General features: G+C 35.4%; 1 protein-coding gene across 1 annotated transcript; it reads left to right on the top strand.

The window, feature by feature from the left end:
* The first annotated feature begins 3507 nt into the window (after positions 1-3507).
* On the top strand, positions 3508-7138 carry LOC115627403. The gene is made up of 3 exons (XM_030523057.1): positions 3508-3893; positions 6834-7003; positions 7068-7138. The coding sequence occupies exons 1-3, from the start codon at positions 3508-3510 to the stop codon at positions 7136-7138; spliced, it is 627 nt and encodes a 208-aa protein (XP_030378917.1).
* Positions 7139-15380: the final 8242 nt, after the last annotated feature.

The following is a 15380-nucleotide window of genomic DNA, read 5'->3' as shown; positions in this document are numbered from 1 at the left end:
AAACAGCTGTGCCCGCTTTTCGCGATTGCCGACTAACTAATTGGGTGGGAGACACGTCAACCCCACACCCCCCTCCCCTGCCACCAAAATCAGGACAGAAGCAATTATTGCCAATGGCGGGCAACTTGATTGATTGAATTGTGGGCGCGAAGGGGAGGGGGGACTTGTCGTTATTTTTGCAGATACTCGTACATAATCAAAATGCAGTGTTAAGTGTTTTACACAGCAGAGACCATTAACGTGATTAAAATGTGATTATGCTGACTACATTGGACAACAAACATTGGTCCCTCATCAAAAACCGCAACCCACTCCGTTTGCTTTGCTTTCCCCACTCAATGTACCGGATGCGGACAACTTGAATCCACAAAATACACAAAGTCACAATCTCTCTCAGCGTCTGCTATACTTACTTGTATTACTATATATACTATACATACATATAGATATTATCATAGAGCCCGACCTTTTTGCATATTTGGCGGACATGTCTGAGTTGTTGGCGACTCGACTCTTCACCTGAAATGATGCTGGGCTCCCAAAATGGTTTTCACATTTGCATGCAAAAAGCCGCAAAACTCATTAAAAATATGAAAATGGCCAAAAAGTGAGAAGAAAGTTGCTGGTTTCTGACTTTTGGATGCTGGTCTCTGGTTGCTGGTTGCTGTCTTTGAAGGATGTAAAGCAAAAAAAAAAAAAAAAAACAAAAACAAAAAAGAACTTGTCTCAAGAAAAGCATACACACACACACACACACTGACTAACTCTTTAAATGTGTTCGTGTGTGGCTATTTGTGAAGCATTATTTAAATACTCATCATCTGTACACGGTTATCCGTTGAATATACAAACATACAAGTATTTCTACAATGAAATAAAACTATAAAGAAACTGAAAACAAAAGAACCAAAACAATTCAGCTGTGCAACAAAGTATGTAGCATTCATTTGATTTCATTTACAAATTACAATAATTCACAGTTAATAGTTTTTATTGTTGTTGTGGCAAACATTTGCAACTAAATTTGAATGAATTTTATATATACGACTAGTGCGAGTACATAGTACATATACTGTGTATTTTAATTATATTGTATGGAAAGAGCGATGCAAACACTGTGCACTAAAATGAAATGTCAAACATTTTCAAATTAATTTTACTTTCGTGTTGTTCGGTTTTTGTTTCGAAGCAATGTAATTGTACATAAACAACAACAACAACAGCTCAAGCAGTCTTACTGTGGGCTTTCGATAAGCTTTTTATACTACAAATATTAACTAGCATAATTGTTAATGAGCCAGTGTGTGCGTACATTTGTTTTTGTTATCTTTAGCTCATTAAAACAATTTATAAATAAATAATTAAATAAAAATAGTGAAAATTAAACCTCACCCCCTCCAAGTTTTGTGGTTGCCGCATCGCAAGAATACGAGTACTACACTTTTTCTAATCCCCAATTTGTTGCCAATTCAAGTTGTGTAAATATTTTTAAGAATTACAAAAACAACCAGAAGCCAAACTAACACTTTTTCACAACATCTAACGATTTTACTGCAATAAGAAATGAAATTGCAACTATTGTAATAGCCATAATTGTTTCTAGGTAGGGTCTAAGCATAATCGTTTTTTGTAAGCTAATTTTTTTTAACAAAAAAAAAAAAAAATACAAAAACAGAAAACAAAAACACATACTTCAAGTATAACAAAAACCAAAGATATAATAATACTACAAACTTCATTAGCCAGCTTTTTTTTGTGGTAATATTAAAATGCAAAAAACTAACGACTGCAAGCATTGTAAATTGTCAATAAACTTTATATGCCATATGGAAAGGCATAAGAACTGTGGCAAACTTATATTAGAACTCACACAACAACAACAACCAGAAGAACAACAAATCAGAAATAAAAATCTCTACCAAGAACACGAAACACAAACAACAAAAATATAAATTAATATTAAGAGAATATGTGACATAATGTAAAAAGGAAAAAAAATGAACAAACCAAAACAGAGAAACAAAATAAATTTAATTGTGGACTTAACCAAACGGAATTCGTTGTTTTTACTTTAAGCAGCCCTGCTGATAGGAAGTCTGTGCGACTTGGCGTCCTTGGCAGCCCTAGCGGGGGCTGAACATATTGGAGAGCGTATAGCAATCAGCTGATGATATGCTTATGATTCTTATTATATACTTCGTCCCATGTAAGTGTTGGTAAATGTTTAATGAAGGCTCTTTCCCATCACTTATTGTAGTGATACGACAACCCTAGGATACAAATGACAACACTGCGTTTTCACATTCAGTATATGATATGATATTAAAACACCCAAAAGTATGCATTTGAGCATCACCTCAAAGCCTAAAAGTAGGCAGTCGCAGCATATGCGGAAACAATCCAACCGATTGACTTGGCTGGCTCTGAATCTGTCTCTGTTGCTTGTGTGACCCAATTAGTGAAAACAAATTAGTCCGGGATTTGTATTATCACATCGATAGAAGGGGAAGTCACATAACTCTTCGGGAAACAAAGGCAGGTGCGACGGCGATTGAGTCATTCCGTTGTGGGACGCAAACGTACAGTGGTAAGATTTTAATTTGTTTTGTTTCAGAAATCTACAGTATGGGAATCGCTTACATAACTTTAAATTCTCTAAATCGTTAAAAATTAAAATCCAAATTTTTTTTAGACATTTATACAATTAGCAATAAAAATACCATGAATTTAAAGTACACTTTTGCCATTTTATATTAAACATCGGAAGCTTACATAATTTTAAACTTAAAACCTGTAGAAACGGTTGGACAAGCAAATAATTTAACTACTACTAATATTGCAAATTTGCTTGAATAGGAAACTTTAAACAGGAAATTAAATAGGCTTTGTGACAGACTTGAAAGGAGAGGATGGATTGCTGTGCAAACTATTTGCAAACTATTTTGTTTGACCGTTCTAAACGATTTTAAATTTGAATAAGCACCTCATTTTCTCTAACAGCCTCAGAGGATTGGCATAAACTAAAGCATTTCCAATAAAAGTGTTGAAAAATTTTGAAATTTCTTTTCAGATTTTTAGCAATGTATTTTACAATACTTTGAAAGGTGACCATAAGTGTGGATGTTGTTAAAAACTAATGCAGCACTATTTCCATTGCTGCCGCACTTTGCATTTGTGAAGAACCAGTGTGCGCCGTGGAATTGTTGACAATGCGAGCTATTAATACAAATGCAAATTTTTTGGCTTAATCGGCCAAGACGTCAGTGGCGTGGCTTATAAATTAATGCACTTCATTCTTCCCATTCAGAAAGATCTCTGATTTGTGGCAATCGGCGAGTGTAGCATTCAATATCGAATATAAAAATAAACAAAGCGTCGTTAAAGCGCAGTTTGCAGTTGCCAGTTGTCCCATCAATAGCTAGGAAACCCACATCGAAACCCACAAAGATGTCTGTTCCAGGAGGCGTGAAATTAACGCCCTTGTTCTTGTTGTTCTTATTCTGCTTGATGGCCAATGCACAACGTCAGCAACAAGCGCCGCCCAGACAAGACCTTCAAACGCCCAACTTTGACGATGTCGATGGCGATACCGATAGCCTTGGCGGTGGCGAGAGTTTCGAAAGCTTTGCCGGCAGCAGTAGCGAGGGGGATGAAGTGCAGCGAAATATCAAGCAGATAGTGGGACGTCAGCTGAGCAGCGCTGTTGTGGAGCCGCTAGCGGCTGCTGTGCCACTTCTCCTTAATCGCCGACCGGCGATTGTGGCGCCAGCGGTGCGAGGTCCGGTGTCCAGCGATGAGTCCGAAGAATCTAGTGAGGAGGAGGAGGAGTCCGACTATAATCCCTGGCGGGATAATTTCTATGATCTGCTTCCGGATGGCAGCTACGTTTATGGGTGAGTTACTTCACTACACAAAATATGTATTTCGAAAGGGGAAGGATGAACCCAAATTCCTTCAAATGATTTAGGGGGTATTTGGAAAATTTCATTTCATTTAGGAAAATATAACATCAGTCGAACAATTACTCTCAGCTGAAAGTACAATTATTTCTTGCATTTATGTGCATGTGATATGACTATTATTTGAAGAAGGTTACTTTCATTTGTAACACTTCGTCTTTCTGATAGAGCAACCCATTTAAGTGTTGGTGAATATTTCGCTTAATGATGGCTCTTTCCCATAACTTATTGTAGTGATGCGACAACCCTAGAATACAAATGACAAACTAGTCGTCGAGCAATTAGCACTGCGTTTTCACATTCAGGCCGAACGCCAGCAGAGAAGCATCGTTCTGATTTCCTAGTTTTAATTTATTTTATAAAATGTTTTATTTATTTATTATTCTTCTTTTTTTTGAGCTATTCTTTGTATTATACACCTTTTACAGGTTAGGTTGGGATTTACCATATTGGAATTATAGGTATTCTTTTCTTAGCTTCCATATGTATGCATTTTTTAAATTGATTTAATCAGCCTTTATTTTATTTATTTATTTATTTATTTTGAATCAGAGAAGCCTATTATACACTTTTTAGAGGTTAGGTTGGGATTTATCGTGTTGGTATTATAGATAGCTAGCTTAAACAACTCTGAAGCAACCAATTTCTTAGCTTCCATATGTATGAATTTTTTAATTTGATTTAATCAGCCTTTATTTTATTTATTTATTTATTTTGAATCAGAGAAGCCTATTATACACTTTTTAGAGGTTAGGTTGGGATTTATCGTGTTGGTATTATAGATAGTTAGCTTAAACAACTCCGAAGCAACCAATTTCTTAGCTTCCATATGTACGAATTTTTTAATTTGATTTAATCAGCCTTTATTTTATTTATTTATTTTGAATCAAAGAAGCCTATTATACACTTTTTAAAGGTTAGGTTGGGATTTATCGTGTTGGTATTATAGATAGTTAGCTTAAACAACTCCGAAGCAACCAATTTCTTAGCTTCCATATGTATGAATTTTTTAATTTGATTTAATCAGCCTTTATTTTATTTATTTATTTATTTTGAATCAGAGAAGCCTATTATACACTTTTTAGAGGTTAGGTTGGGATTTATCGTGTTGGTATTATAGATAGTTAGCTTAAACAACTCCGAAGCAACCAATTTCTTAGCTTCCATATGTACGAATTTTTTAATTTGATTTAATCAGCCTTTATTTTATTTATTTGTTTATTTATTTTGAATCAGAGAAGCCTATTATACACTTTTTAGAGGTTAGGTTGGGATTTATCGTGTTGGTATTATAGATAGTTTGCTTAAACAACTCCGAAGCAACCAATTTCTTAGCTTCCATATGTATGCATTTTTTAATTTGATTTAATCAGACTTTATTTTATTTATTTATTTTGAATCAAAGAAGCCTATTATACACTTTTTAAAGGTTAGGTTGGGATTTATCGTGTTGGAACTATAGATAGTTAGCTTAAACAACTCCGGAGCAACCAATTTCTTAGCTTCCATATGTATGCATTTTTTAATTTGATTTAATCAGACTTTATTTTATTTATTTATTTTGAATCAAAGAAGCCTATTATACACTTTTTAAAGGCTAGGTTGGGATTTATCGTGTTGGAACTATAGATAGTTAGCTTAAACAACTCCGGAGCAACCAATTGTATGCATTTTTATAGCCTGTACCCAAAGGGTGAAAGGCTATACTAGTTTTGTGCGCATGTATGTAACACACAGAAGGAGGCGTGGCAGACCCCACAAAGTATATATATTCTTGATCAGGATGAGAAGACGAGTCGATATAGCCATGTCCGTCTGTCCGTCTGTCCGTCTGACCGTCTGTCCGTCTGTCTGTATGAGCGCAAGGATCTCAGTATGTACAAGAGCTAGGATAACCAAAATTGGTATAAAGGTTCCTATAAGCCCTAGGCAGAACGAGTTTGTTTATTTTTTCTGATACACCCCCCCACTCCCCCGCAATTCGTATTTTTTCTTATAACTTCCGTAATTCTCGGAATTTTGAAATCAATTTTGGTAGGTACATCCAGTTAGTACTAATGTGTCCGTGTGCCAAATTTCATCATGATAGGTCAATTCTGAAGAAAGTTATAGCCATAAGTAAAATCGCTGCTCATGCGCTGCCTCTGTCGGCAGCGCTGCCCGCAGCTGTTGTTGTTGTTGCTGCTTTGGTTTAACTTTGTGCTGCATACATACACGCATAGGTACGTGATGTAAATGTATGCTGTTTAAACTGAACATAAACATGTATTCTAATTTAATTTAATTAATTATTTTAATTAATTAATTCATTCATTTTTTTTAATAATTTAATTTTTTTTAATTTTTTTTTTTTTTTAATTTTTCCTTTTTGTGGAGAGTACAGGCTATTTTACTGTCGGGCTTGCTCGACTGTAGCGTTCTATCTTGTTTAATTTGATTTAATCAGCCTTTATTTTATTTATTTATTTATTTTGAATCAGAGAAGCCTATTATACACTTTTTAGAGGTTAGGTTGGGATTTATCGTGTTGGTATTATAGATAGTTAGCTTAAACAACTCCGAAGCAACCAATTTCTTAGCTTCCATATGTATGAATTTTTTAATTTGATTTAATCAGCCTTTATTTTATTTATTTATTTATTTTGAATCAAAGAAGCCTATTATACACTTTTTAAAGGCTAGGTTGGGATTTATCGTGTTGGAACTATAGATAGTTAGCTTAAACAACTCCGGAGCAACCAATTTCTTAGCTTCCATATGTATGCATTTTTTAATTTGATTTAATCAGTCTTTTTGTAAATATTTATTTTGAATCAAATTTGTAAATATACCTAAAATTTTACCACACTGTTCGTCTGCACCGTCCCGTTGTAGTTACTCGCTGCCAAATGGCGTGCGTCGCTATGAACGCAGCTTCTATTCGGAGGAGCTGGATGGTCAGGTCGTTGAGGGCTTCTATACGCAGCCGCGCCAACTGGGGCACGGTCTGAAGTATGAGCTGCGCTGCTATCGATCCGATATTAATGGCTATAAGGCCTTGCCAGGTGAGTGCAAACAAACACATGTGATGAAATGAAACATTCTTTTGATTTACCCTTCAACCAACAGTGGAGTTTTTGAGACGCCCGCCACGGGTGGAACGCGATGAGAGGCCCGATGTCGATTGTTTCGATAAGTAACGCCATAAAAGTTGCCCGGCTTTTATAACTGATATACATAGTTATTTCTCCAAATATTTTTTGTGCACGTATTAAAATAAAATGCTTATCAACAAGTAATTCATTTGACATCGCACATTATTAATTACTATACTTGTATGCTCGCAAGTCGAGGCACGCCTGAATCACGCCAGGCGATGATCGCAATGGCACCAAACCGGCAACAGCCCAGCAACTAACAACAAGCAGAGCCAAATTAAAGTTCAAAAACGTGAGCCATTTAACACAACAGACAACAACAACAACAAAAACAAAAACAGCAACAATAATGACGCTGACTATGACGACGACGACGAAGTCGACCTGTTTGTCCGCTGCCCAAAGCTGTGCGGCGCCAACAAAATATGCAAATACGTCGTACACACAATGAGATGTTACTGTGGAAATGCACAGAGCAAGACGAAGATGAACGAGATGATGAAGAGGATGATGAAGATGAAGAAGCAACAAAAATGCAAAAAGTAACCCGCAAAAACGCCGCCTCAACCACGCCGAACCTTAAATACTCATGCATATATGTATTCCCACCATCGACACACATATGTATGTACCCCTCTTTATTTAATCTAATTTTTATCCCAGCTCTACAAACGGGGCTTATCTGTTAGGGCACAAGTCACTAAGAGCATGGTTGATTTTAAAATACATTTATTTACTTATTATTATTATTTCTTTAACAAAGTATGGGCTATCGTCATACTTGGAAAAGAATATACAATACGTTATAATTGCAACTTAAAAGATAAAAAAGCCTCAAAAAAATTTAAGTAAAAATTTTTATAATGTCCATTACGGCCTCTGTCCATTTGGAAGGGCTTTTATGCTTTGCTCCGAACCAAATCCTAAATAAATAGTAGAAAGTAGAAAGGAAAACTTAATTCTAATGATAAGCTACATAATTATAAATTTTAAGGAGAGAAAAAAGCTAAGTTCAAATATCCAAGCATGTGGGGGAAAATTTAGCTGCTAGAGTCCCCGGAAATACTCATAGATTACAATTTTTTATAGAGCATAAAAATACAGAGCGAGAGTTCTGTTGAGAGTAAGTGAGAAATCGAAAACGACACTTAGAGATAAGTGTGAAAAATTGCCTTGCTGGTCTACATAAAACTAAAAAGTTCAGCCGACCTAAGGGGGCAGAGGTGTTTAGAACACCAAATAATTAACCTATGGAGAAAAAATAGACCAAGAACAGTCCTACGGATTGTTGTTGTTGCTAGAAGATTTAGAAGCAACAGTCTGCTAGAATACGAAAGCGTGCGAAGGTGGGATTCCAACCTAAGCTTAAACCACGTAAGACAATAAATATATATTGCTTCTGATTCGACGTAATATAACACGTTCCAGATGCTTTCTATATAGTACCTAAGATTGCTTAATAAATCCAACTCCATTCTTAGCCTTATATACGGTTTATATAACGATAATTGATGATTTAAGATTATTATAAAGTCTTTATTCTCCTACTTTTGCTTGCATTTTTTAAGATTTAAGAATATTTGAAGCATTCCTTGTTCTTGAGAATCTTTTTTAAATCTTTCCGTGTGGTTCGGGATATTGAATTAATATCATACAATTTTAATATAGGCGTTAACCAAACTGATGTATTTAATATTGATTCATTGCTGCTGTTTGATATTTTTTAAGAATTCAATTGGTTGATCTGCAGTTCCTTTTAGCAGGGGAGTGAAGCTAGAACATGAGGTTTAGTATTTGCTGCAAGAAGTCATTTCATTAGCATCAAATATTTTGAAATAAGAGGTCAAACGATAATTCGATTCCTTTATTCAATATATTGCGTCTTCGAAAGTTTCATGTTGTTGAACATATCTACCTAAATAACACTCCCTGTTATTCACATGCTCTCTGGAACGTTTAGATTGCGAATTATTTATAGAAGGAATCTTCTATTGATTTGATTGTCTAACGACTTCAAGAAAGCACCTCAGCACAACTTGTTGAAATAGGAACAATCGTGGACTATGCGAGGCCATAAACAAGATGGATTCCAGCAGTTTTCTACATAATTGTTTGTAGTCTAACAAAAAGTGATCTCTTAAAGGCGACTTTACCTAATTTAAGTTTAAGATTTGTCAAATTCTTTCAAATTATTTAGTTTTATGAATTCTTCCCGTGATCGGAAATCGCGAATTGAATTATTAATCTCATATTTCTCATAAAATTGGAAACTGGAATTCGCTCTCGAATAGAATATGAAAGGAATACTGTTTGCATAGCATTTCGTTGCTAACTGATCTTTGATCAACTATTTCTAGTTAGGTTTATTTTCGATAGCTGGTTTCTATAGACCAACACGTTTCTTATTCTATTGAAGTGAAATGTGAAGGAATAGTTTTTTAAGAAACTAGCTTTCTATTCAAATATCAGTCAATCATGGGGATTATCTTCTTTTCAAAACTTTTTAAGTGTTGTGAGCTTAAAATAAAGTATCAGTCTTTTAATTTAGTCTCAGCTGAAAGCATTTACAATACAATACAATTATTTCTTGCATTCATGTGCATGTGATATAACTATTATTTGAAGAAGGTTACTTTCATTTGTAACACTTCGTCTTTCTGATAGAGCAACCCATTTAAGTGTTGGTGAATGTTTCGCTTAATTAAGTCTCTTTCCCATCACTTATTGTAGTGATGCGACAACCCTAGAATACAAATGACAAACTAGTCGTCGAGCAATTAGCACAGCGTTTTCACATTCAGGCCGAACGCCAGCAGAGAAGCATCGTTCTGATTTCCTAGTTTTAATTTATTTTATAAAATGTTTTATTTATTTATTATTCTCCTTTTTTTTGAGCTATTCTTTGTGTTATACACCTTTTACAGGTTAGGTTGGGATTTACCATATTGGAATTATAGGTATTCTTTTCTTAGCTTCCATATGTACGAATTTTTTAATTTGATTTAATCAGCCTTTATTTTATTTATTTATTTATTTATTTTGAATCAGAGAAGCCTATTATACACTTTTTAGAGGTTAGGTTGGGATTTATCGTGTTGGAACTATAGATAGCTAGCTTAAACAACTCCGAAGCAACCAATTTCTTAGCTTCCATATGTACGAATTTTTTAATTTGATTTAATCAGCCTTTATTTTATTTATTTATTTATTTATTTATTTTGAATCAAAGAAGCCTATTATACACTTTTTAAAGGTTAGGTTGGGATTTATCGTGTTGGAACTATAGATAGCTAGCTTAAACAACTCCGGAGCAACCAATTTCTTAGCTTCCATAAGTATGAATTTTTAATTTGATTTAATCAGCCTTTATTTTATTTATTTATTTATTTATTTTGAATCAGAGAAGCCTATTATACACTTTTTAGAGGTTAGGTTGGGATTTATCGTGTTGGAACTATAGATAGCTAGCTTAAACAACTCCGAAGCAACCAATTTCTTAGCTTCCATATGTATGCATTTTTTAATTTGATTTAATCAGCCTTTATTTTATTTATTTATTTATTTATTTTGAATCAAAGATGCCTATTATACATTTTTTAGAGGTTAGGTTGGGATTTATCGTGTTGGTATTATAGATAGTTTGCTTAAACAACTCCGAAGCAACCAATTTCTTAGCTTCCATATGTATGCATTTTTTAATTTGATTTAATCAGCCTTTATTTTATTTATTTGTTTATTTATTTTGAATCAGAGAAGCCTATTATACACTTTTTAGAGGTTAGGTTGGGATTTATCGTGTTGGTATTATAGATAGTTAGCTTAAACAACTTCGGAGCAACCAATTTCTTAGCTTCCATATGTATGCATTTTTTAATTTGATTTAATCAGCCTTTATTTTATTTATTTGTTTATTTATTTTGAATCAGAGAAGCCTATTATACACTTTTTAGAGGTTAGGTTGGGATTTATCGTGTTGGTATTATAGATAGTTAGCTTAAACAACTTCGGAGCAACCAATTTCTTAGCTTCCATAAGTATGAATTTTTAATTTGATTTAATCAGCCTTTATTTTATTTATTTATTTATTTATTTTGAATCAGAGAAGCCTATTATACACTTTTTAAAGGTTAGGTTGGGATTTATCGTGTTGGAACTATAGATAGTTAGCTCAAACAACTCCGGAGCAACCAATTTCTTAGCTTCCATATGTATGCATTTTTAATTTGATTTAATCAGTCTTTTTGTAAATATTTATTTTGAATCAAAGTAACCTATTATACACCTCTTAGAGATTACGCTGGAATTTAACATGATGGTGTATTTCATCCTCGTGTGTAATTTCTTTTAGCATTTATATTTTATATTCTACCTGAGATATGATAGAAAGACTATTCATTTTTCAACTTAACAGTCTGCTGGAACACTGAAATGCTTTTCAAATCTTTTTAAGTGAAAAAAAGTATCAGTCTTTTATTTCATAAGCCTTGCATTGTTAGACATTTCTTCAAGCTGTCCAACACATTTACATTATATTAACTGCCTCAAGTGGGGCGTTACAAATAGGACGCTAAAGCTTAAAGGCCCCACCTTGGCAAGGGTATCAAATGTAAAAAAGCGAGCAAAAAAGAAAAAAGAAAAAATCGACACGGAGACAAACAAAAGTTGTGATACAAAATGCCGTCAACTTGGCTTTGTTGATTTAGGTATATTTGTGTTTAGACAACAATAACAATAATAACAACGGCAACAACAACAAAAGCCGTACCAGCAACAACAACAACAACAACAATAACCACAGCAAAGAGCTCGAGCGATATAATAAAACGTGCGTCCATGTACATAGAGTGCGTATGTTTGTGCGCCTGAATGTTTATACGTTATAAATATACCCTTTGCAGTGTCCCCTGTGCTGCGTTACGTTGCGTTGCGTTGCGTTGTGTTGCGGTGCGGTGCGCCACGCCCACCGCCCCCTCCCTGACAAGCTAAGCCGCAGAAGTCCGCGCGTTACTTTCTTACTTTCGTTTTGTTTTTTGAATACAATTGCAAGACATTTGCATGCGCTGCCATCAAACGAAAATCCCAAGACCCATACCACACACACACACACACACACACACACACACACACATAGAGGCGCTTCATCTTAGCCAGCAGGCAGCAACAACAATAGCAACAACAACAACGGAAAGCAGAGACTAACAATGACAGCTAACAAACAACCGTTAAGTGCCGCAACAAATCGCCAAAAATTGAAAAACTGTGGGAATACACAAAACACAACACAACCGCACCAACGACACACACACACATACACACACACACAGCTGTAGAGAAGAATAAACAAGTTGGCATTAGATAGAAATCTCAGGCTCCCAAATAGCGCGTAAAGACAATAAAACCAAATAAGAAAAACGTATTCGAAAAAGCCATTCGAATTAAATTTTAAGCGCAACGAGCAACGGAATTGTGTGCGCGTGTTTTTTTTTTACCGGATCCATCGGTAATTTATAAGTACATATATATACACACATACTTGTATATACGCATATGCTTGAGATGTTAAATAAGAGAAATGTTTGCTTCCGGTTTGCTTCCTTAACCTATAACTGCCGGCCCAGAAGGATATTATACAATCGTTTATAATGCCTGGCTGACTTTACAAGTACTATATAGTTTATATACTTATGTACTTACTACATGAATATATATAGTATAAGTATATGTAGGTATTATTATTTGTAATCAGCAGGCAAAGAAGAATGAATCTAGAAATTACAAAACTAAATTCAAATGAAAATCTGTGATGAGTCTTTTGAATTATTAAAAAAAAATATTAACTGCAGATCTTTTTTATAAAATCAGGTGAGGGTAGCAACAGCAGCTTTCAACTCCAAATAAAGCTCGGGAGTGTTGTCTAAAAATAAGACTATGGTATGGATTTTCCAACTAGTAATAACCTTAGCGAATGAGGTGTGAAAAAGTTTAGGCGAAAATGGAAAGCCTGCGCCTTAAATTAAAATCGAAGTTCCAAAGCAGATCTTTTTTATAACAGCAGGGTGACTGTTGTCTAAAAATAAAACTATGTTATAGATTTCCCAACTAATAATACGCACTAAGCAGTGAGGTTTTGAAAAGTTTACACAAAAATGAAAAGCAAGCGCCTTAAATTAGAATCGAAGCTCCAAAGCAGATTAACTGCAGATATTTTTAATAAAAGCAGCTGATATGTACGAGGGTAGTAATAGAAGTGTTAAGCTCCATATAAAGCGCGTGACTGTTGTCTGAAAATAAGACTATGGCTTAGATTTCCCAACTAACAACAATCTTAGTGAGTGAGCAGGCAGGCGCCTTAAATTATAATTGAACTTCCGCAGCAACAACATTCATTATTTTGCAACATTACCAAACACCTTCTTTTATTTTTATTGAAATGAGAAATCAGAAAGTTTTGAAGCCAACCTCAGATTTTCTGTCGAGGAAGAAAAAGAACATTAAAGTCAATCTACTTAAGTAGGGCCAGTGATTGGTTTGAAGGTCTTAGCCGGGCAGCCAGTGTGGACTTTGGCAAGAACTTGTTGGTCTGGTCGCTGAACATTTTCTAGGAAAGGGCAACACAAACAACAAGAGAAAACCGAAAAGGAGGGGAAAAGAGAATCCCATTTACATATGCCGAGCAGCATTTCTGGTAAATTTGTCATAAGCATCAGCATCATCATCATCATCAGGAAGCGTCAACAAGCTTGAAGTTGCGGTTCAGTTTGTTACGGTTTCGGTTTCGGGTATAGATGTGCCGATGGGAAATGGTGTGGGGAAGGTGGGATGGGGGGAGTGGGAATCCCCCACTCAGCAGCCACAAGAGCCACAACATTTGGTAGTTAAATATCAAACAAAGAAATTTCCAACTGACAAAACTTGTCGTATCCAGTCATTCGTTCTCATACCATCAACAAGCAGTCACCTCCTCTTCTCGCCTCACACACACACACACACACACACACACACACACAGAGGCACACACACGCGGCACAAACCCAATACATCAAGTTGAGAAACTGTCTCAGCAAGTTTAGCCCAAAAACGTTTGACTGATGCGCAAATTTTTGCGCAAACAAGTAAATAACTCAACTCAACTCAACGGCGAAAACTTTTGGGCCAGCGGGCAGAAGAAAAATAAATATACAAAAAAAAATCAAACAATAATCAACTTAAAGCGAAACTTTCAACAAAGTTTCAACGGACGAGCAGACAGAAGGCATGCGACTCGATACTACACAGTAGATAGACACAACTTGCCTATAATTGAGCAATTTACACCACAACAAGGACCGGGCCACAAAAAAAAAAGTCCAAAAAAATTGAAAAAATGGAAGAAGTGTGATTCGCGGCCGAAGCCACTCTAAAACTTTTCATCCTTGGCCAACGCGGGAGACGGCGCGATACTGGGCTGGCTGGCTGGCTGGCTGGAATGCGATAAAAATGTTCAGATTATGTAACCGAAATACTTTTAAGTCGAAATCGACCAATATAAATTCATGGCTCAGACACTTGCAGTGGCATGTGAGCGTTCTTTTTCTTCTTCCACATACACGCGAGTATATACTTATGTGTGTGTGTGGATGAACTACACACACATGTCTCTCATGCGCTGTCTCAGCGTGTGTGTGTGTGTGTGCGTGTGTGTGTAGGCTTGTGGCTGCCCACAAAGGAAACGCTGCAAAATGAAATATCGCACACACACACACACACACACACACACACTGACACCCACAAACAAGCTGAGTGGCCATTTTGTAGCGGCTGGCAACATTCTAAACAATATTTTATGCTTATGTGCTGCACAAATATTTATTAGTTTGTTGTTATTTTGTACTTGCTACGTACTGGGCTTGTTGACACGCACAGGCTCGGGCTTTGCTTTTGGCTTTTGGCCGAAGCGGCTGTGATTTTGGAACTGCAACCAGCATGAGCGTAGCCAAAACTCCCAAACGCTATTCATCAGGGCCCGCAAATAATGATTATTTTGTTCTTGTTTTTTAAACGAAAAAAAACATCAACTTATACTAACTTTGACAAAGCAAGCAATTTACCAATATCCTTTTTTCGAGAATTATCTATGCATTTTCACCCTGATTTAAAAACAATAATCTTTATTCATTCTCTTCAAATGTAGGAGTTGGCTTATAGTCTAAGGATATACATACATTTCTGCCCTATTCCCTATTTTGCAAGAGTGCCTAACTCTGTTAATCAGAGACAGACTAATAATTTTTTGTGTTCAACGAAA

The sequence above is a fragment of the Scaptodrosophila lebanonensis genome, unplaced genomic scaffold (genome assembly GCF_003285725.1).
Source record: "Scaptodrosophila lebanonensis strain 11010-0011.00,11010-0021.00 unplaced genomic scaffold, SlebRS2 tig00000092-arrow-pilon, whole genome shotgun sequence".
Classification (NCBI taxonomy): Eukaryota; Metazoa; Arthropoda; class Insecta; order Diptera; family Drosophilidae; genus Scaptodrosophila; species Scaptodrosophila lebanonensis.
This window is presented reverse-complemented; position numbering and strand designations above follow the sequence as displayed.

Bases quoted from the DNA above. Each gene is read 5' to 3' on its own strand.
- LOC115627403 (XM_030523057.1), top strand. From the start codon at position 3,508: ATGGCCAATGCACAACGTCAGCAACAAGCGCCGCCCAGACAAGACCTT. The intron at 3,894-6,833 runs GTGAGTTACTTC...GTCCCGTTGTAG, and splicing joins GATGGCAGCTACGTTTATGG to TTACTCGCTGCCAAATGGCG. The intron at 7,004-7,067 runs GTGAGTGCAAAC...TTCAACCAACAG, and splicing joins TGGCTATAAGGCCTTGCCAG to TGGAGTTTTTGAGACGCCCG.